General features: G+C 43.2%; 1 protein-coding gene across 3 annotated transcripts; it reads right to left on the bottom strand.

Annotated features, from left to right (window-relative positions):
- Positions 1–109: 109 nt before the first annotated feature.
- Positions 110–15,541, bottom strand: PRPSAP2 (phosphoribosyl pyrophosphate synthetase associated protein 2). Of its 3 annotated transcripts, none has more exons than XM_050713811.1 (13): positions 15,354–15,470; positions 14,583–14,624; positions 12,761–12,880; positions 12,027–12,177; positions 10,879–10,931; positions 10,693–10,759; positions 9,547–9,719; positions 8,494–8,609; positions 5,150–5,205; positions 2,667–2,815; positions 1,904–1,974; positions 1,331–1,477; positions 110–803 (listed from the first exon to the last, which is right to left on the bottom strand). In XM_050713811.1, the coding sequence occupies exons 4-13, from the start codon at positions 12,143–12,145 to the stop codon at positions 645–647; spliced, it is 1,110 nt and encodes a 369-aa protein (XP_050569768.1). In that variant the 5' UTR covers positions 12,146–12,177; positions 12,761–12,880; positions 14,583–14,624; positions 15,354–15,470; the 3' UTR covers positions 110–644. The 3 variants fall into 3 exon arrangements, with proteins under 3 accessions (XP_050569768.1, XP_035419275.1, XP_035419273.1); XM_035563382.2 differs by lacking the exon at positions 14,583–14,624 and adding an exon at positions 15,117–15,240; XM_035563380.1 differs by lacking the exon at positions 14,583–14,624 and having other exon boundaries at positions 15,354–15,541.
- Between the last annotated feature and the right edge of the window lie 5,025 nt (positions 15,542–20,566).

Here is a 20,566-nt window from a genome sequence, read left to right on the forward strand (position 1 = left end):
ATTAGCATAAAAGAATCAATTCACCTCTTGATTTCTTTCAATACCATAGGATCTGCAAATCGTTTTTAAGGGGGGACACTTTAGAAGACGAGTGACTACTGTATAAACATTTTTAGAAAGCTCACACAAAACAAATCTTTATTCTTTGTCGCAGAAAATAAATACAGGTGCATATTTCATATGCTTTTCTATAAAAGCACTCCTACAAAATCACTTAACTGCATACAACAGTACAACCTTTTTGGCTTTTAAAATGCAAATATTATACAGTCACTTCATTTTATTATCTTTTAAAGCACTTGTAGCAAGCAGCTTTGGAAAAGGAATGCTTAATTTAGAAGCCAAATTCTTGCCTCAAGTGTTTTGTGTTTCTTTTTTCTCCCCCCACTATGTATATAGTGCAACTAACCTAAAAGCAACTAGAACAGTTTTTTGTAAAATGTTTACTCGTCCTCCCCCCATCCCTCCCCCCCAAAAAAATCTGCAAAGAAAAAATAGCTCTTAGAAACTGTTCTACCTTGATACTTAAACCAAGAGAAAACAAAAAGTGGCTCAATAGAAGTATTAAGATAAGCATGATGCTTCACAGCTCATTATCCGTTCGCTTCCAGTTTGGCCCGGGTGTTTCTTTAGACTAAAATGCATTAATCATCCAGTCCTATATTTCTGAAAAGGTACGACATGGACTCCCCGTTATGGATCCTGCGAATGGCTTCTGAGAGAATCATGCTGATATCCACAGTCTTGATTTTAGGGCACTGGAGTTTTTGTATTTCATGTGGAATCGTGTTTGTAACCACCACCTACAGAAAGAAAAAAATAGAGAAAGTCATAACAGCTTCACGCTTTCCACCTCCCATATCAGAACTGCGAAAGGGAATGTCTGTCCTCCAGTCCCCAGGAAGCCACCCTTGCTGATAACAGAACAAGATTTTACATCACTGTCAGGATCCAAATCTTAGGAAGAGCTATGCATTGCTATACTGTGTATCCAGGGATACTGATGGCAATATCCTTCCCTCCTTTCATTCTGACCCCTAAGGTCAGAGGAAGGTACAAAAACATCCCCCACACTGAAGGGAAAAGTCTGCTTATACCAGCAGTCTGTCATCTCCCAGCCCTCCCTGGTTCTGCACTGCTGTAGGTTAAGGATGCATACGTGCTAATATTCTAGTGTACAATTCAACGGTAAGAAAGCCTAAACCCAGCAACATCCCACCTAAATTCTTAACGCCAGTATATTTTAAGAATCATCAGGAGAAAAATGCTTGTTTAAAAAATAAACAAACCAACTAGACCATCCGACTAGCCATTCAGAATTCACGCTTACTTCGTCGATTGCAGATTCCTCTATCAGCCTGGGAGCATCTGAAGAGAGCAGGCCATGCGTGGCCATTACAAAGATCTTGTAAGCCCCCCTCTCCTTGAGGGTCTCTGCTGCAGCAAGAAAGCTGTCAACGTCATCTATGATGTCGTCCTGTCAAAACAAGACGGCATTCTCCAGTCAGTGAAGGTTCAACACGTTCTCAGACCAACGTGTAGTCTTAAGCCACCTACGGATAACGAACGCAGTGCACCCAGAATGACATCTAATCTTTTTCAAATGTAACAGTTTACGTCCAATGCAAAATGGACATCTTTGTTGATGCTGTTCTTCTGACACCTGAGCTAGATGGCGAGCATTAGGGTGGAAAAACAGAGCGTCCAAACCTACAGTAACATCACTCCGTAGTTCACACCATCAGCTTCAGTAAATGTGCAGACTACTGCCTCACGGTATAAAAAGCACAGTACCAAAAGCCCACCATTAAAGTTCAGCTGCTGACATAGCAAAAATATACTCGATTTTTGGAACTTCAGCATATTTAGTATAATTTATCAAAAGCTACGGAATGTTACTTACCACGATGATAGCTATTCTTCCTCCTACATCGCCAACAACTGTGATGGGTGGTTTTTCCTTGGGAATCAGCACTGATCAATGGCAATTTTTTTTTATAGAGGTAGAAAAAAAAAAGGAAGGTTTATACAATTTACTTCAAGTGTGGAAATGTCAGCTTTGCATGGGTCACCACAGTGTTAGCGAGAAGCGAGGTGACAACTATTCCAACTATTACAGTGTTGCTGGGAAAAGCAGCAAGATTTTAATACCTTTTTTTTTTTAAGCTTACTGAAGAAGTATTAACTACATGCATAGAGTGGCATGCAGGCACAACCAGTTCAATCAGCCTACTGAAACCCAAGCTAGGTTTTCATGCGATGAAGTTTTGCTGGCACAGCTACAGGTCACACCCACGTTCAGCAAGGTTCCCTTGTCAAGGCTTATGACATTGATCCGGCTCCACACGAACCCAGCTCAACTCAGCTCATTAGCTCTGTGTCCCAGAACAAAACTCAAACATTAAAACCTACTGGCAAAAGAGTGTGGCCTCTCTGCCACAGGCTCTTCTGACTAACTGTGGTGGCACAGCTCCTCCCACACAGGGCACAGATCTCACGTCCAGCCTAGCACTAAAACCATGGACAAAACGCAGCAAATAGTAACCTTTCCCCTTCCTCATGTTCTTATAAAGAATCGCTCCTCTTTGACGGTGCCATCAGTGTCACCCGTCTCCCAAAACCACAAAAAGCAATAGGTGAACACTCTCACACACAAACTTACTTACTGGGTATCTCTAAACTGGGATGAATAGCAGCTACGTTTTTGGCTGTAGGTGGTGAGTGTCGACCGTCCACCATGTCAGACTCAGCATCTTGAGCTTCCCCGTGAATGACAGCAATTCCCAACCGTAAGCGCTCAGCAAATGACTGTGCCCTGCAGAGAAAGGGTTAAAAAACAGATACATATATATATACACATATTAAAAGAATTTAGATACATACATTGCTAATCCGTTTCCACTTCATTTCTAAAATTTCAGAGGAAAAACAGACCGACCCTAAAATTGTAGGAAAATACCTAGAAGAAATCACCTATCCCACAGCATCTTGTTTCCACCAGGCCTGTGAGAGTCAAAATAACCCTGAAAGCATCCACACTGGCCTTGCAAGCATCAGGACAAATGCCGCAAAGTCACACAAATCTGATTATTCCCTTCTGTTTTGCCCAGCGGTCAAAAAACATTTCCTGGCTTTCAGCATTCTTGAGATCCCATGCTTTAGCTGGTCTCATCTAACAGTCACCAAGAACAGCCTAGATGTCTGGGTTGCCTACATTTAATTAAATAGGAAAAAAATATTCAAATGAAAACAGAAAACAAATATTCATCTATTTATTTTTAGCAAGACGTGGACTAAGTAAGACAATATCCCAGACCTTCTGACACGTAACCTTGGATATCCTACAGAAAAGAAATCAAAATCATTTTGCCTGACAAACTACTCTTGAAATTTAAACAGCTCACATTCCTACAAACTTACAAAAAGTTCCTTCACCATGCAGCATTTATTTGACTGAAGTTAGGAATTTATGTAATGAAGTTTAAGGTTGGCTGGATGAGTGTGGAAAACAGAGTCAGGAAAATGGGAAATTCACAGACAGCACTCGTAACCCAGACACGACAAGCAGCAAGTAAAATGCAGCAGTGACGTTCACCCTACCTTACCTTGCACACCCTGGAGCTCAGTATCTAGCCTACAACAGCGACCTGCTCTCCTCGTGGTCAAAGGGAGACCAGCACGTCACTTTGTTCTAACCTTAGTATCTAGGACCTGTGGCCTGAATCACCTCCTTTAACCTTAAGCCTTGTTTCACTATCCAAACAACTCCACCGAGTGATTTGCTCATTGTGATGCTCAGTTAATTAAAAATGGAGAATCTTCTGCCCTGCGGTTGTCATACAGTTATTTTTTTTCAAGAGGTTAAATACAGATAAATTATGATTCCATGCATATTTAAGAGTTATGACTTAGAAGGCATAATCGTATCAGTGAAACTACAATAATGATTTAAATATGCAATATTACATTGAATAAAGTTCAAAACAACAGTTAAATGATTTATTCATTTTCCAATAAGCTCAGAAGCTCCATCAAGAATAAGTTCTCCTTCACAAGTATTCACCTGTGAAGCGTTGTCCTTAATTAGGCTGAAGAGTTCAACCACCCTTGTCCAAACACAATGCGCCTCCCTCAGACTACTCTGAAATGCTCACATGCACACGTGAAGAAGCTGTACAAACACAGCTCTGGGATCCTCTCCTGCAAAAGTCTCCTTTCCTACACATGTGCAACTTAAGTGAGGTCATTTGCTGGCATACACAGTTACTTGACGAGCATGAGAATGCTTCAGCAAATGCCTGCCTACACCCAAGAGGCAATACTGACACCAAATAAAGGAGACAAAGACAAGCAAATGTAAAGTAATTGGCCAAAAGAGAAAAAAACCACATAAGTACCACCATTGCGAAACAAAGATGACAAGTTGTTCCCCTCACTGTACTTCTACAAAGTAAAGCATTTTTGATTTACTATATAAAACAATGTTTGTTTGTTTTTACAAAGAATATCATGACTCCTCGGCATCAAAGACTAGGTAACCTCTCAGCAATTTATTAGTTTGTCACCACAGCGAATAAATTACCTCTGAAATCATCATCCAACTCTTTACCACCTTCTCAGAGTGGTATAATTCTATAGATTGGGTATAGTGAACCAAAAAGCTACAGGAATTAAGAACAATTGTTTGGCCAACAAGAACTTCACAAGGAAAACAGTCTCAATCATCAAACCCTGTTCCACCGTGCTAGACAGTAAGTCATCCGCATTTAGGATCTGATCAACCACGTTCTAAGCTGTTTGCTAAGCAATTACTTTGGATTAGTGGTGTACCACTTCTAGCGATTTTTCATCATTCACAGTAGGAAATTCATAACGTAAATGTACACGAGTATTATATCACATGATTAAGTAGCTTCTTTATCATAAGCGCTGCACTGATTTACCACATCAGCTTATTTGTTTTTTTAACCTCTGCTTAGATTTATTATGATTTTGTGACGATGTAAAAACTGCACATCTGAAAGTGTAAGTGGCAGGGGGTTGCAGGCTGCATCTTTTAGTCGTTGAATATCTGTCCTTCACTTGACCCTAAGAACAAAATCAGGATAGAGATTTCCTGCTCTAACACAAGAGAGCAGATCGTACCCACCTCTTTGCAGACGCAGGTGATTTGGCCACAATTACAGCATTCCTGTAGTCTGGTATCTGTAGTAAATAACAGATAGCAATGTCTACTTCATATCTTCAGACAAATTTCAACTCAGTAAGAATCAGAACTTCATTTTGCTAAAAGAATTTTAAGCATTTAATATTGTACCTAACGTAAGAAAGCAATCTCAAGAATCCATGGTACATACTGAGAGTTCACATCTCCGTAAATCCAGATGTTAAGCAAATTCAGGTTTTAGCTTAAAGTTGTACCTTTCACAAACACCACGTTATATACAGATCACACAAAAGTAACTGCCTTAGAAGGACGTATGGGCTACACAGGCAAGTATTAAAAACAGGAAACCATCAAAACTAAAGTTTCCTGTTTGACTTAAATTGTCTTGTGCATGCACACAGCAGGCTTGAATCACTTGAAAACGCAGCATTTAATCCATTTCCTCATTTCGGGGTCGTTTTTCAGAGTAAAACAACAACAACAAAAAAAAAAGACAGGCCTCTCCACCACATCATATGACTCCTTATAGGGACCATTAAAAGGAATAAAAATTCTACATTCACTGCACCCATACAGGAGCCACGGGCTGTCACTCCACTGCTGGCACTTCCAGGCCTTCCACCAGCAGCCTGGGCTCACTTCAGTATCTCACTGCAGCCCCTTCCTTGCGAACTCAGCGTTTTCCCTCACTGCGCTGCCCTGAGACAATCTGTGCCAGAGCGCAGCACACACAGAACCTGTCTGGTCTTGCAGCAGTTGTCGTAACAATAACGCAGAGCCACTCGCAGCTGCCATAGCAAGTCCTGCAGAGCACATCCAATCCACGGGAAACCCCAGTATTGTGGGCCCGAAGCCTCTTAGCTAAAGATCTGAGAATTGATCTGTTAGAGCTGTCACCTGATGAATTTGGAGGGACAGGACCCTGACACGGAGCTCACAATCTTGCTGCCAGATGTCAAACAGCAGCTCCAAAACACAGAAATACTTGTTTTTTCCAACTACAAGCAAGGTAAGTTATTCCACAGCCTCATCCTCAAACACACCATAGTTGCTGAGTGTTTCCAAAAGCATTGTATCTGAAAGAATTTTTTCCCATGCTGATTTAAGTTCTGAATTTTGGCACGGGCCTAACCAATTGAAAATGAGAGCTTTTCAGAGGACGAGTTAGGCAGCATTAATAATCCGCAGTGCTACCAACTCCACCTACAATACTGGGAATTCAGCATGTTCTGTCCTTTACAAATGCTTAAACAACAGGCTATGAAGATTAACATGATGGAAGGTATGGACAAGGCAGGGCCTGTCATTTGACATAATAAAGGCTTTGATCTTGTTCAGACATCATTGCCTCATTTTTCCCCTGCCAAATTATCAAATTTGTTCGAAATGAAGTCAGAAAGCCAGAAATGTCATCCAAGAGACAGCAAGACATCAACAGCTCCTAGTAACAAAGAGCTATGTCACTCTGAGATTAACGAGTCACTCTGAGCTTAACATGTACACATAAGGAAGATAGAAGACACTAATTATAAACATTTGCTAGGCATACAAAGGAAAACCACCAACTTATCCGTATACAAATGAGTTTCACTGATTGGACTGACTTCATCCCAGAACATCAAATAACTCCCTTCACACCTACACATAATTTTCTGACAGGGAACGACTGTACGGCCTCATCCTCTCAACTTCCAGCTAAACGCTTTGTAAGTGGCCTCCGTTCTTATCAAGCCGGACTCTATTTCATGCTATTCAACATATCCCATCACAACTCCCCCTTCAAACATTTTTCATGCTTTGGCATTCGCAGTGCAGGATTTGCAGCAAGCTGCTGTCACCGGGAGCCTGAGATGAATACTAAATTCTTCCGGAGCAGCACGGGATGAATCTTTCACAAAAGGGATACTACACATCACTTGGCTAGTGAAGTACTTGCCAGCATAGATCCCGTGTGATCAGGTAGGTTCTGCCAGCTTTTGTTTTAGTAAATCATCTCATGAACAAGCAGAGGAATGAAGAAATTAAAAACTGGAAGGATCTTTTAAGTCCTCTCTACGCGTACGTCAGCAGAGCTCTGTGAGCATTCATTTGTTAGAAAGCACCAGGAGTACCAGACTCAAAGCTGCAGCAATTCTTCGTAGAACACTAAGACTTTGGGTATCAAGATGTGCTTAAAGACTAAACTAGGAATATGACCTTGTTACCTACCTTAGTCCACAGGTTCAAGTAACATACAAAGGCACAACTTGTCTTCAGTCTACACATCTGGTTTTCCACTTTTTTTAAAAAAAAAAAAAACTTACGTATTGATTACAACATGCAATACTTCTGTCTTGGTGCACAAGATGTATGACTGTGGCAAAGCCAGAGCCAGGAATTTTGTTCTATCATCTTCCTCTTTGTTAGGCAGACAAATTACCAAACCAATTGTAAAGATACATTCAAATGGTAACTGATTCCCCAACAAGATTTTAGAAGTATCATAAAAAATCCTTTTTTTCTCCTTCTTTTTTCAAACTAAGGCACTTATCTCTCTTTACAAAAAAAATGCACAAAAAAAAAAAGAGTTCAGTTTTTCTTTACAAAAAAAAAAAAAGAGTTCAAAAGTAAGAGCAAACTATACATTTTCTTCTCACCAGGAGGAAAAAATTTGCTTTCTTCCAAATGATGATTAGGCAGACATAATCCACATCTTACACCTACAATTACCAACTGCACAATTTGTCCACATGAATCTACCAGTAGCACTTCTCAAAGCACTTTATAAAAGTAATATCCATTTCAAAGATGGAGAAATGGCTGCACAGAACATCAGAAGTTAAGCTCCCTCAAGTCAAGACATGCTGAACAAACAGCAGGTGGAGATTTCCCCACAACAGAAGTCATCTGTTCTTATTTTCAGATTAGGATGGATAGGCTCTCATCGTTTACAAGTCAGCCTACAAAATATTTTCATAATGCTATATAAATTACACCTACACCAGCATTCCATCCTGTAAATAGCAAGGAAATTGGAAACAGGAAAGGAAGAGGATATTCAGAATAGAAAAATGCTCTTTTATATGCACGTATTAATTAGGAGAATATGTATAAGATGGCAGAACAGCATCCTTACATGGAAAATAAAATGCCAGTTCTTCATGAAAAGGAAAATCAGGCCTCTCTGGGAAGGAAAAGAACCAACCACACCACTTCTTGCCCCAACACGACCCTCCCCCACTTTAAAATTCTGTTTGAATTGTTAATCTTCTCACAGGAATTTGTTTCACAAGCCTTGAGACATGACAAAAAATAATTAAAACAGTGTAAAAGTAGGCCTTCCTCACCTCTTCTTGGATGTACTGTAGTAAAAATGGAGATGCTCTCAAGTTATCAACTGGAATATTGAAGAAGCCCTGTATCTCCTTCTGATGTAAATCCATGGTAATGAGATGAGTTAGTCCTTAAAAAAAAAAGACGCATGAAGAAGCACATCAAGAAAAGCAAGCAATAACAGACACGCTTTATTTCTAATAAGTTTAATAAGTTTGTTCAGAACAAATTTTCTAAGCTACATTAAAACAAGAATATTATGCCACATGCTTTCAGTAATCCTAGTAACTATGTGCCTTTTAAATACACAAGGGTTATCCTGCTTCCCAAGTGCTGCTGTGTCTTCAACAAGCACCTCACAACACTCCACATAACTGAATCGGTAGTGCCACACTGAGGCAGGTATGCTCCTTCTCCGTTTACACCCGACAACGTGGAACCACGACCAAGATAAATGGTCCTCTACCACCTAGTGGGACCCTAACACAGCAAACACTGGAGTTCTGAACTCCTCAGAAAGGGGCCCAAATTCTAATCGTTGCCACATTTCTTCTCTCACAATAAGACCCAGATCGCAGTGTTCATCGTAACTGCCAATTCTTCCCAGGGAAAGAAAGCAAAAGGAAAGAAGCAGGAAATAAAGTGTCTTAATGGCTGAAAATGAATAAATGCATTCTCCCACCTCAACTCAAATATAAAGGACAAACAAAGTATTCAACAGGTAAGACAGACAGACTAGAAATGACAAAGTACAACTGCTCAAAAATGTTAGAAAGGCCAAGAACAGCATTATGAGGGAGGGATAGCACAGCCCAAAGCAGCAGACTCATCTTGCCAGTACAGTAGGATGCAATGTAAAATGGATGTTGCGAGATTTATTTATTTTTAAATGAACTCACCATCTAGAAATATCTCTAGTTATATTCTATGCATATTTTAAACTTACTAAAAATAACTGCAAAGTTCTTCAACAAAGTCCCACCTTGTGCGCAGACCTCTTTGGATCTGAGCGCTGCCCGTGGGATCCCCCATTTCCTTCATTATTTCGTAACAACCTGCATTCTTACCAGCCTTGCACATCATTGAAGCCAGTAATTTAGAGACAATGGAGCCCCTTTTTCTCATCTTGCACTGCTTGCTGTATGGGAAGTAAGGAATCACTCCAATAATGCTTTTGGCACAGGATGTTTTACAAGCGTACACCATGATCAGGAGTTCCATGATCGTAGTATTCACATCCCTGGAATGAGAAGCGTCTAGTTCTGTATTCATGCATAAAAATCCTGCAGCTGAATTCAACACAATATCTACATCCATTACTTCACTGTATTAGAGTGAGAGAGATCTTCATTGCAAATCCAGCTGCACACCTAGGGATGTAAGCGCCCTGTACCCAGCATTTTAATTCTTTACTAGAATTACATTTCATTATTATTTTCACTTTTTTTGGTCAATTCAGCACTTTTCAGCATACTCCATTTTCAGGCTTTTGGTAATACAGCATGTTGCTGCGACAAACTACACCATAATTTTATCTCCAACATCTATTTCTATTGCTCACAAAGCAAAACAGATGTATTTTTCAGTATCGATAACCTTTAAAAAAATCAGATTTACAACATACTTCTCTTTTGTTCAAGCCAACAGCAGGCTAAATATTTACTAACTGCCATCTATTTTCTGATCTAAACGAGAAGACTAAGAGGGTATCTATGGATGAGAACCAGTCATCAACTATAAGACCTACTATTTCCGGTGCCATTAGAAATCAAAAAAAGTCTTAGCATTTTTAAAGTTCTTTTCACAAAAACAACAAAACTTTTTTTCTGAATCACAGGACACATTGCCTAGGAAATGCTCCTCCTACATTTAGAGCTTTCTGATGGTGCTGGAGCCATGGTAGCTGAAAAGGGAGGAATTTAAAGAGAATGTCATGAGCAAAAGAATGCACTTAGCGAAAGAACACAGAAACCATGGGGAAAGTTTCATTGACGTTTTCGTTGAAAATGAAAATAGAAGTTAGCTTACACTGAAGTCTTCTTTGTGCATGTATCAAAACAAAAAAAAAGCACACAAAGAGAAGCCTCTGTAATTAATCTAAGCTTATTATACTGTGTCACATACATAATATGCAAAGAAAAGTTAGAACAGAAGCATTCCTATGGACAGTCCACATCAAAACACTAGTACGGTGCTTCTCAACAACTACTCACTTCGAAACTGTCTGGATGATGAATACATCCTTCCCTCTCACAGACTCCTGGATCTGCACCCGTGTTTCTGTCAAGAGAAATAGGTAAGATGTGCAGGAGCAAGATGCAACGGAATCAAGAAAGGGGCAGTGATAAAGGCAGACTGTAGTTAGGTTAAGTTTCCAGTTTTGCCCATGAAATGCTCACCTCTGTTTGGCTCTTGATAAACCTGAACCTTCCCCATCTCGACCCCTAATCGCCTGCAGGAGAAGAAAAATTAAAACCAGAAGTCAGTAAGTGAAAATGAAGGGCTAAATGAATGAGAAGCCCATTAAAGAGCAAAACCATTAAAGCAGTTGTGATAGTTACTGGAAATGCCATATTTGAGGAGAAAAACGGGAAAAGAAAACCCCAAACACGAAAACCAGTTACTATGGTGGGAATCTCTTAACACAGCTGCACCGGAGGTTAAGCTAAATTCATTTTTACGTCAAGCTCCAAAGGACAACCAAAGGAATAAAAAATATTGCTTATTAAATTATGTATCAATTTCTCACGTGTATATATATTTACACGCATTACACATGTTGCACTCTCTCTGTATCTATGTAGACAGATGACAACAAACATTCACAATGCTTAAGAGTCCACTTTAAAAGCATCCTTTTCCATAGATCAATGTCAGTCTGGAGGGAATAGGAAATCTTAGTGTCTGCTGCGTTTATTCCATTTCAATATTAGCACAGCCCATTACCACTAAAAAAAAAAAGTAGAAAAAATATAAGAGGTACACATGCCCAAATCATTCCGAGGCATGATGCCTTTCTGTATCTAACTTTGGGTGCGTAAGCCTCAGGAAGAACCCCACAGCACACAGTACTTCTGCACTGTGCATCCTAACACTGTTACAAGAGCAAGGAAAAAAATTACTTAAGTCATGCAAGCTCTTCTGAAGCTATTCATGTATTTAAAGCTAATCAAATGTCCCCAGCTAAAACATACAGTGAGGACAGATCTGGCTTTGCTCCTACAAAAACTGTTACAAGGAGGCTGAGAACATGCTGAAAACTCGTGCCACGAGTATTTGACACTACCCAAACATTAGTTTTCCCGCACTCTCAAAAACATACTACAGACAATCACAACCCGTCACTGAACACCTTAATCACAAGTCACTTTCTTTGTTATCGACCTGTTGAAATAGGCTGTGCAATACCGTACACCAGATGTTCATCCCAGCTGCGATAGCTTTCCCGTGTAACTACCATAAAACAGGGAAACCAGTCTTCACTAAAAGAAGTCCCATTACAATGGCACCAAGATCCGAAGCTGCCCTGGAGGCAGATTTTACTTACTCCGCAATCCTCTTCGATAGTTCCATGCATGATGAATTGGAATTAGCTGAAAACAGCACCAGTCCTCCCTTCGTTATATTCATGTTGGCCCCAATTTCAGTTGATGGCACACAAAACATCAAACCTAAGTTGTCTTCCCGCTCCTAGAAGACTGGAAGAGAGCAAAGGCCTGGTAAAGCCACAGCTTTAAAAATCAAAAATGAACAAATTCTCTCTGTTTAGACAGCGAAGGATTTCCCATAATCCTGTATTCTCCATCATTCTTACTATTTACCAACATTTTAACAGCACCACGAAGATATCCTTGTAACGGTCTGTGACCCACAAGCTACAATGTTTACAGATCTAGCTCAGCACACCAATAATGTGGCACAAAGAACGGACTTGTGCCCCTCTTCCTTCCTTCTCCTGTCCCCAGGCTTTACACACCCACCAGCAAAATGCTTCAGTACAGGTCTCCAAAGGATCTCCCCTAGACAACATCTTAACAGTTGGCTATTTATTTATTTGCTTATTAGATGCTTTCCTCAGGCAATCATCTAGCAGCACGGATTCTCTTTTCCAGTACACTTTCTAGCACTGAGCAATGCTGACTTTCAAAATCACAAAGCCAGTCAGAGGCAGAACTGAGCCAAGAGAGCCCTTAGGTCCTAGCTCTCTGCTAAACGGACTAGAGGAGTCTATTTCCATAGCTGTGCATCTTTCCACCTCTTTTCAATAAATTATAAACTTACAAATAAGGATGAAATGTAAGGAAGAGCTCAATAAAGCTGGTAGCTGTAAATAATGACCTCTTGCACAAGGCATCCACTTGAAGAAGCAGCTGTTGTCATTCTTTGATACTAATATTTCTCCTGTGAAGACAGGAGAAGAACATCAAGAGGAAATCTATACATTTTCCACCAAAATAAAGGTAAACACCACTAACTGATGGGATTCCATCTTCACACTTTTTATTCTTTTTTGAAACATCACATTTTCATGCCCTATTCTAATATAACATTTTTATTTATTCTAACAGAACATTTCGTTCAAATACAAGAAACAATCATGTTTACCAGCAGCCAAAGAAGTCCTAAGCTACAGCACCTCACTTGTGTACAAACAGTTCATTTGTATAGCATTTTAGCACTAAGTAGGGGGCTGAAAATATCAAATAGGAGCTGTGTAATTCAAAACAAAGTAAATGGGAGTTCAGATAAATCAGTAACTGCCCTGGCAAACCTCTCCCTGTGGAGAAACCTAATTCTTCAAGCCACCCGTAGCTGTTCCAAAAAACTGAAGGCTTATCGACTATCAAGTGCTCCCAAACAGCATCTAAAAAAAAGTTTTCATACTTAGGGGCACAGCTGGCTAGCTCTATTAAAAAACTACCCCAGCCCACCTTTGCAACCTGGAGTACTCTTGCTTGGTTTGGCCTAGTCCCAGCAGCGTACCCCATTCATCCTCCGTCAGGAGCCAGGGTTAAGTCGGGAACTTCCTAACGCCAACCCCTTCACGAAGAGGCCGTGCTATGCTCAGCTGCTGTGAACGAACACCTGCCCTTCGTCAAAACTTCCCAAACGTGCAGAAAGAACACAAACGGGGACAACCTCAGCAACGGAATTTGAATGCCCAGTTGCTGCCTCCAGCAGAACCCAGTGGGATCCCTATACATGGCTTCCCGGTACACCCTTACCTTGTGTGTGTGTGTGTGTATCTATCTATACACCCTTTACCCTGGTATACCACAAGCCCATATCCTATACCATTAAAGGAAAACCCTATCCCTTTCTGCCTGTACTTTCAGACATTTGGGAAAAGAAAAAGAAATAAATAAATAAACCAACACCCAAATCCTAAAAGGCAGTGGTTACAGACGTCCAATCCAAAGCTTACCTACACCCCACCCAAACTAGGCTCCCCACAATTTAAGGGAAAATAAAAATCAATTTCCATTTCCTAGCTCATGTTTCTTCCTTCGTTCCGCTCCACACTTAATCTCCACAGCTCCCAGGTGGCCTGCCAAACATTCATAATGGCGTTAAAGACATCTTAAATCCAACAAAGTGGGCATGTACTAGAAATGCTTTTAGGTTTTGGAACATCACCTGGAAGTACCCTTCCTGTATGATCAGATGGGAACAATGTAAAAACAGCTTTCAAATAGTAGTGGAAATATTTACATGGTGTTTTTTTATGACGATTTTTTTCCAGTTATGTTACCTCCTTTCTGCATGGATTAGGAAAATGAGGGGAATTAAGGAATGTGCTGAAAGACAAGAGTTGTTTCCTGTTCATCATTCAGGATGTATTCTACTCCACAATATGATGCTGACATCCACAAGCAACACTGAAGATGATTTTTCTCATAACCATAGGCCAAGGAGTTTCCTTGTGGATGTACTTCAGCAGCAACAAGTGGGCTACACAGTGTGTGAGGCAGGGAGAAGTCCTGTCTGTAGAGTAACACTGATATATCAAACTTTAGAAGGGTACTGGGATGACAGCACGCTCACAAAAACTTTATTAGGTGTGTGAAGACACGAATCCACAACTGCACGTGGGACCACAAACCTCTCTGGCTTGAGGCGGGCAGGTCTTCCATGCCAGCATCGACTGGAAGAGAACGCGCGCATCACAATGCAGGCACTGCCCACGAATTCCTACCTTTTCTTTCGGGCTGCACACAGCTACGCAAACACGTGATGACAGAAACAATTACAGGACTGGATGACCACGAGCCCTATTCCCACCTGCTTCACCTCCACAGGCTTTTACACCTCCACAAAATCAGTGTGCGCGCACAAACAGCCACGGAGGCAGCGATAACTGCCTGGGACCACCACAGCACCGCTCCTGTGATCCCCATGGGCTGGGGGCAGACCAGACCCCCCCACCCCATTTCCCACGAGGGGATGCAATTTACCCCAGCCCCAGAAATAGGGCTGGGTCCCCCTGGGCTAAATGGCAAGAGGGTCGCCCGTTCAGCCCCACACCTCCCTGTGTCCCCCAGCTGCTCCTGGGGGGCACCCCCAGCCCCTCCTGCACCTGAGGATCCCCTCCCCTCCCTCAGGGGGCCTGGGGGCACCCCCGCTGCTCCCCTTTCACCTGAGGGAGCGAGGAGTCCCCGGCTGCCCTGGAGAGGGGAAAAGGGGCCGCCCCAGAGGGGGACTCCGTCCCTCAGAGCCCCCTGAGGCGAGGCCCTCGCAGTCCCTTCCTCAGGCGGCGGACCCTGTGTGACGAAAGGGGGGGGGGGGGCGCTGTGGAAGGGGGCACCCTGACCTCACGCAGCCGGCTGAAGCGAGGCTGAGCGGGCTGGAGAGGCCCCTTCGGTGAATGCCTTACCTGCCGGCTCCGGCCCCCCGGCCCCGGGAGAAGCGGCCCGGCCGGAGGGGTCGGGGAGAGGCGGAGGCAGCGGCAGAGCTCGGCCCCTCCGGTTGTGCCGCTCGCAAGATGGCGGCGCCGCGCGGGGGGGGGCGGGAGAGGGGGGGAGCGCGAGGGGCGGGCGCGAGGCGACGCCCTCACCCCCCCCCCCCCCCATCCCCCGCCGCCTTTCCCGCCAAGGCCTCGCGCCGCGGCTGAGGGGAGCCCCGCCGCCGCCATCTTGGCCCCGCGATGCTGACGGGGGGTGTTTTGGGGTTCCCATTACCAAATCTGCGTTTTATCGTTCCCTCTCCTTTTAAATACCACAGGAGGTGGGCGGCGGCCCCCGCCCGGGTTGCGAGAGCCCCCTCGCAGAGGTATAAGCAGGCAGATGTCCGTCTGCATGGCGCCAGGTTTCCCTCCCAGAGGGGCGGCTGGCTGTGCTGCTGTGGGCTCCACCAGCAAAATGGAGGGGCTTCACCATTCACAGCCTTTGCTAGCTGATCTAGCAGTGTTTGTGGAGAACGAAGATGTTCTGTAAAGTCAAAAACAACAACAGCAAAAAGTGGTCCCTCGATTCGCTTGTAAACACTGTCCAAAGCATACACTATTTGTCCAGAGTCCTGCCAAGGCCCCCCGCATAACACGCTTGGGTTAAACTGAATAAAGGTGCGTTTTACATTACTTGCAGCAAGAGGATGGGTTTAGTCACTCTTTAAAAGCCCAGGTTTATCACAGGACAGCATCCATGACAAAAGCTATGTGTACTTTCACTCCTTTGACAAACTTTAGAGTCATCCTGCATAAATTCAGGAGGATAAGGCTCTTGCCAGGGTTGTCCATCTGTCCCTTCTTCCTCCCTCCCCTCCAAGTAAATACTCAAGCACCAACCCTTTTTCCTTTTCTGATCCTTTTCCCCCTAGCTCCGTGGCTAGAAGCTGTTTTAAGCTGTGCTTGTCAGTGTGCCCAAGATCAACAGCACTTTATTACATACGGATCAGAATTTTAGCATTTAGAGTAAAGGTACAAATCAGGTACTTTTCATCACAGCTTTTCTCACAAATGAATTATACTTATTTATTCCTGGACTGCAACATACAGGGTGCATATGAGCAAGGCCTGGAGCACCTGAACAGATACGTACATACCATGAAAGAGGAAGAAAAGGCACAGTTGCTGGGACTTCTCACCAAATGCACCTGAAAAACAACAACTTATGGTTTAATATTTTGAAACAGTTTCTACCATTATGAGCTGTATTTTCCACTTCAAGTATTCGCACACCAGTGCTTCCCCATCGCTCACAATATTTGCTTCTTGCATTCTAACACTTCATCAGTTGTCTCCTTTTCCACTTCCAGCAGTCAAAGCTGCGCAGGAGAGCAATTTAACCTGGAGCCACGGAGCAGCTGCCAGGTGCAGAGCTCTCCACTTGTAGCATTCTCACAGAGCAAAGACATCTGTCTGAAATATGTGAGCAGGGAGACCGTAAGCTTGTTTGTGCCCTCAGAGACACAGCGCTGCAGTGATTCTGTGTTTCTGGAGTGTCTCTGACTTACACTGCTAAGCATAAGAAAATGGGCCTTGTACCTCTTTGCCATCCCCACCATTTCCAGTCTGCATTTTTCTGTTTACATGCTGGTGTTTCCACCGTTCATTCAGGTTCGCTGATCTTTGTATGTTCATTTTTGTTTTGTTTTGTATTTTGGGGGAGAAGGAGCATTTGAGCTTTTTGTTAGCCTCTTCAGAGCAGCAAAGATTTCTCTTAGCATCAGTCTTCATCACAGGATTTCACTACAGGCTGGCACGGCAGAGCAGTTTAAGGCAGAACAGCTAGAAACAACACATATTGAAGCAATGACCCATAATGCAAATAGCAGCCTTCCCCAGAAGCATTTTTCAATACCCTGGGGACACCCAGAATTTGCTGACTACTTGATTCATGCTGCCCCAAATTCCTGACATTGCCTAAGCAAACCACAGAACCAGGAACTAAAAAGATTGTCTTCTGATGCTTTTCCTAAGGCTGCCGCCTTTGTTTTCTTAGAGCAAATCAATTTCTTTCCTGCCTCTCTTTTTTCTGATCAGAGGAATGTATATTTAAATCTCAAGTCCCAACGGAGAGGGATTTGTTAATTTTACAATATGCTATCCAAGAGTTTACAAATAGTTCCTCCAAAATGAGCACCTGGATTTTATTTCGTTTACAATGATCCAATTAGCAACCATCTAAAGAATTCTGAAAAACTGCAGGGTGTGAATATAGTGGCTCAGAGAGATTTGCTTTTCTAAATCCAGATGCAACCCTTGCAGGAAGAAACGTTAAAAAAAAAAAATAATCCACGCCTAGTCCAGCCAAGGTGAGGGGCGGTGCCCATCCCATGCTTGTCTGGATGACAGCCTGCATGTATCACCTGAGAAAAGACAAATGCTACTATCATCCAGTCTCCTAAGCTTCATCCATCACTGCTCTGCCAGGTTGTGGTGGTGTTTTTTGTGTGTCTGAGTGGTGTTTGTTTGTTTTAAATAAAAGTGGATATTATACTCCTCTACCAATCTACGTGATGGTAAGAATTATTTAGCTTGGCACGCTGGAGAAACATTTTGATTTGATCCTAGCACAGCCCTGTGAACATGTTTTGTCTCTCCCAGCAGTTAGTCCTACAAGGCATCCTGAAGACATCTTCCGCCCTACGCGCCTGTTCTGAGCCTGCTGGGATGTTCTGCAGTGCACAGGCACCATCACACCAAGCACAGCCTGGAGGCCACCACCTCCCGTCCCTGCCTCGGGAATGATTGCATCTGGTTTCCAGAAGATGCCAGCTTGGATATTAGCCAGCTAGTGAGGCAGAACTCTGAGCACCTATAAATACATTTCTGAATCAAGGGAAGGAAGAGTAATTTTATGATTTCTTTCCCACACTTGATAGTGATCTGGAAAATAGTATCCCCCACTTCTGGGAACCAAAGTACCTTAAAAAAGGCCCCAGAGCAGAGTACACATCTTATCTATGTGAAGGGCTATGTAGGTAGACAGCATTCTTTTTGTTTTATCAAGTATTACTGCCTAACTGTGGCTTGGCTGTCTGCAGGAAATAGGCACCAACTCTTTTTGTTACAGTCACATTCCTCCTGAGTCATGAAGCTTTGGCTGAAAAAAGTCACTGAGTTTAGTTTGTTTTTCTGTTTCTAGCAGTGCTCTCAGTTCCGGGTCAGTCTGAAATGATTAACAGAGATCTGCTGCATCAGCCTTCAGCATGGGCACGAGGTTATCTCCTATCAGCCTTCAAACAAAGACACGAGAGGCTTGTTGGAATAGCCAGTGTTCAACAGGTCACTGCACAGAAAAATGTCTCAAGCTGGATGAAAAGGCAAGAATTTGAACAAATGCTGCCCTGAAACAAGAACAGCAGTAGCATCTTTCTCTTCATTCGCATATTCTCTTTGCTGTCATTGTGTACAGTTCTGTCCTACAAAGTCTGCATAACACCCAATCGCCTCTTGTTTACAAATGCGGTTTGCCCTTCGATTCTCCATTAGACAAAAGCCGTTGAACTGAACAATGAAGCAATGTCATTTTAGGAAAATTGACCGGCTACACAGTGCCAAACATTCCATTCCTCTCTGTCCAACTCACTGGGTTCTGGTGTGACTTGCCATTCACTGTACTACTGGGCTACGCTACAGCTCCTCTGCAGGGAGGGAGCAAGCACACATCACGTTTGTGAAAATAAAGGAAGGGTTCAAATTAATCATGGGTCAGTGTACAGCAGGCTTGCTCATTAAAGCAGAATTCAGTACAGAAGAAGAGATCCTGTGCCTCACATACACAGATGTACAGAGTAAAGAAAGGTTTGGTGTCCAGCTCTGCCCTGTGCAGCTAAGCAGAAACCAGGAGATGTGCAGGGAAGGACCAAAGTGCAGCCAGCAGAGACACCCTGTTCCCTTCCCAGCTTGGTGCTGAACAGGGCTGACCCTGGGTCAGCAATAGCAGGTTAACTCCTGCACGGGGTGAGATCCTCACACTGCCGCTACACCAAGAAAAGATGGAAAGACCCTGCTAAGGCTGTTTATTACCTATTAATTTACTAACACTGTTTATTACCAATGCCTCTCCTTCACAGAAAAGCTTTTTAACAATATTGATCCTCTAAGTTGTCATATTGTTTCCTGCCTAACTTCAACAAGTTCTGGAAGAGGTTCTGCTCTCAGACCTCCGTGCAATGTCTTTTGTTTAGCCTTATCTAACAAGTCCATTCCCCAAACTCAAGAATGGGACACTTAAAAATCTTACTCACCAGGAAGGTTTCACCAGAGGAAATGCAAAGGAACTAGTAGCTTTCACACAGGCTTTTACCATCTCATTAAGTCCTCCTTAATCTCATTAAATCCTCCTTAATGAGACCTTCCTCACCTGCTGCAATCACCCTCCCATTCATTTGCACCCACCAGCATGCCGCTGGTGTTTTCAAGGCTGCCTCAGCTCCTAATCTTCCCTCCCTCTTTCCTCATAGCTATTCTTCCATCTGCACCGGGTAGTGAGGTATCGCCTTCCCCTGCTACCTTCCTCGGAGGACAGCTCTGGACCACAGCTCCGGCCAGCACAGTTTCTGCACTCAGAAGGCACGGGCTTTGGTTTTCTGCCCGAGGGCTCACCATGACAAAGCCTCTAGCCAAAAGTCACCCACCAAGTCTTTCTGAGCTCTTCACCGAGATGTTTTGGCTGTACCGTATCTACCTCGCTCAACTCCAAAGTATTAAAGACCTCACCGGACTGCTCACCCTGGTCTGCCAATTCACCCCAAACACCCTGGCTGTCAAAACTTGCTTATCCTCCGCTCTCCCCGTGCACAGCCCCGAGTGGCTCTGTGCATCCCAGCCCTCTTTGTACGAGTGGGGCTGTCCGCTCGCCCGCGGAACGGCCCCTCCGCAGGGCCAATCCGCCCCGTGCCAGCAGGGCAGCCGATTTGCACCTTTCTCAATAACTGCAAACACCAGGGGGTTCAGGCTGTTCCCGGAGCCCAGCGCCACCCATCCGATCGCATCTGAAAGAGCCTTGAGAGCAAAGCTGCGTCAGAGGGCGGCACAGCTGCCAAAATGTTGTTCAACCTCTTGGGATTTTTTACATGCCTTTGGAAATTTTTCTTTCCCTCTTTTTTTTTTCTTTTCATTCAAGCTTTTCTAGATACGCACAA

Source organism: Cygnus atratus, chromosome 15 (assembly GCF_013377495.2).
Source record: "Cygnus atratus isolate AKBS03 ecotype Queensland, Australia chromosome 15, CAtr_DNAZoo_HiC_assembly, whole genome shotgun sequence".
In the NCBI taxonomy this organism is placed as follows: Eukaryota; Metazoa; Chordata; class Aves; order Anseriformes; family Anatidae; genus Cygnus; species Cygnus atratus.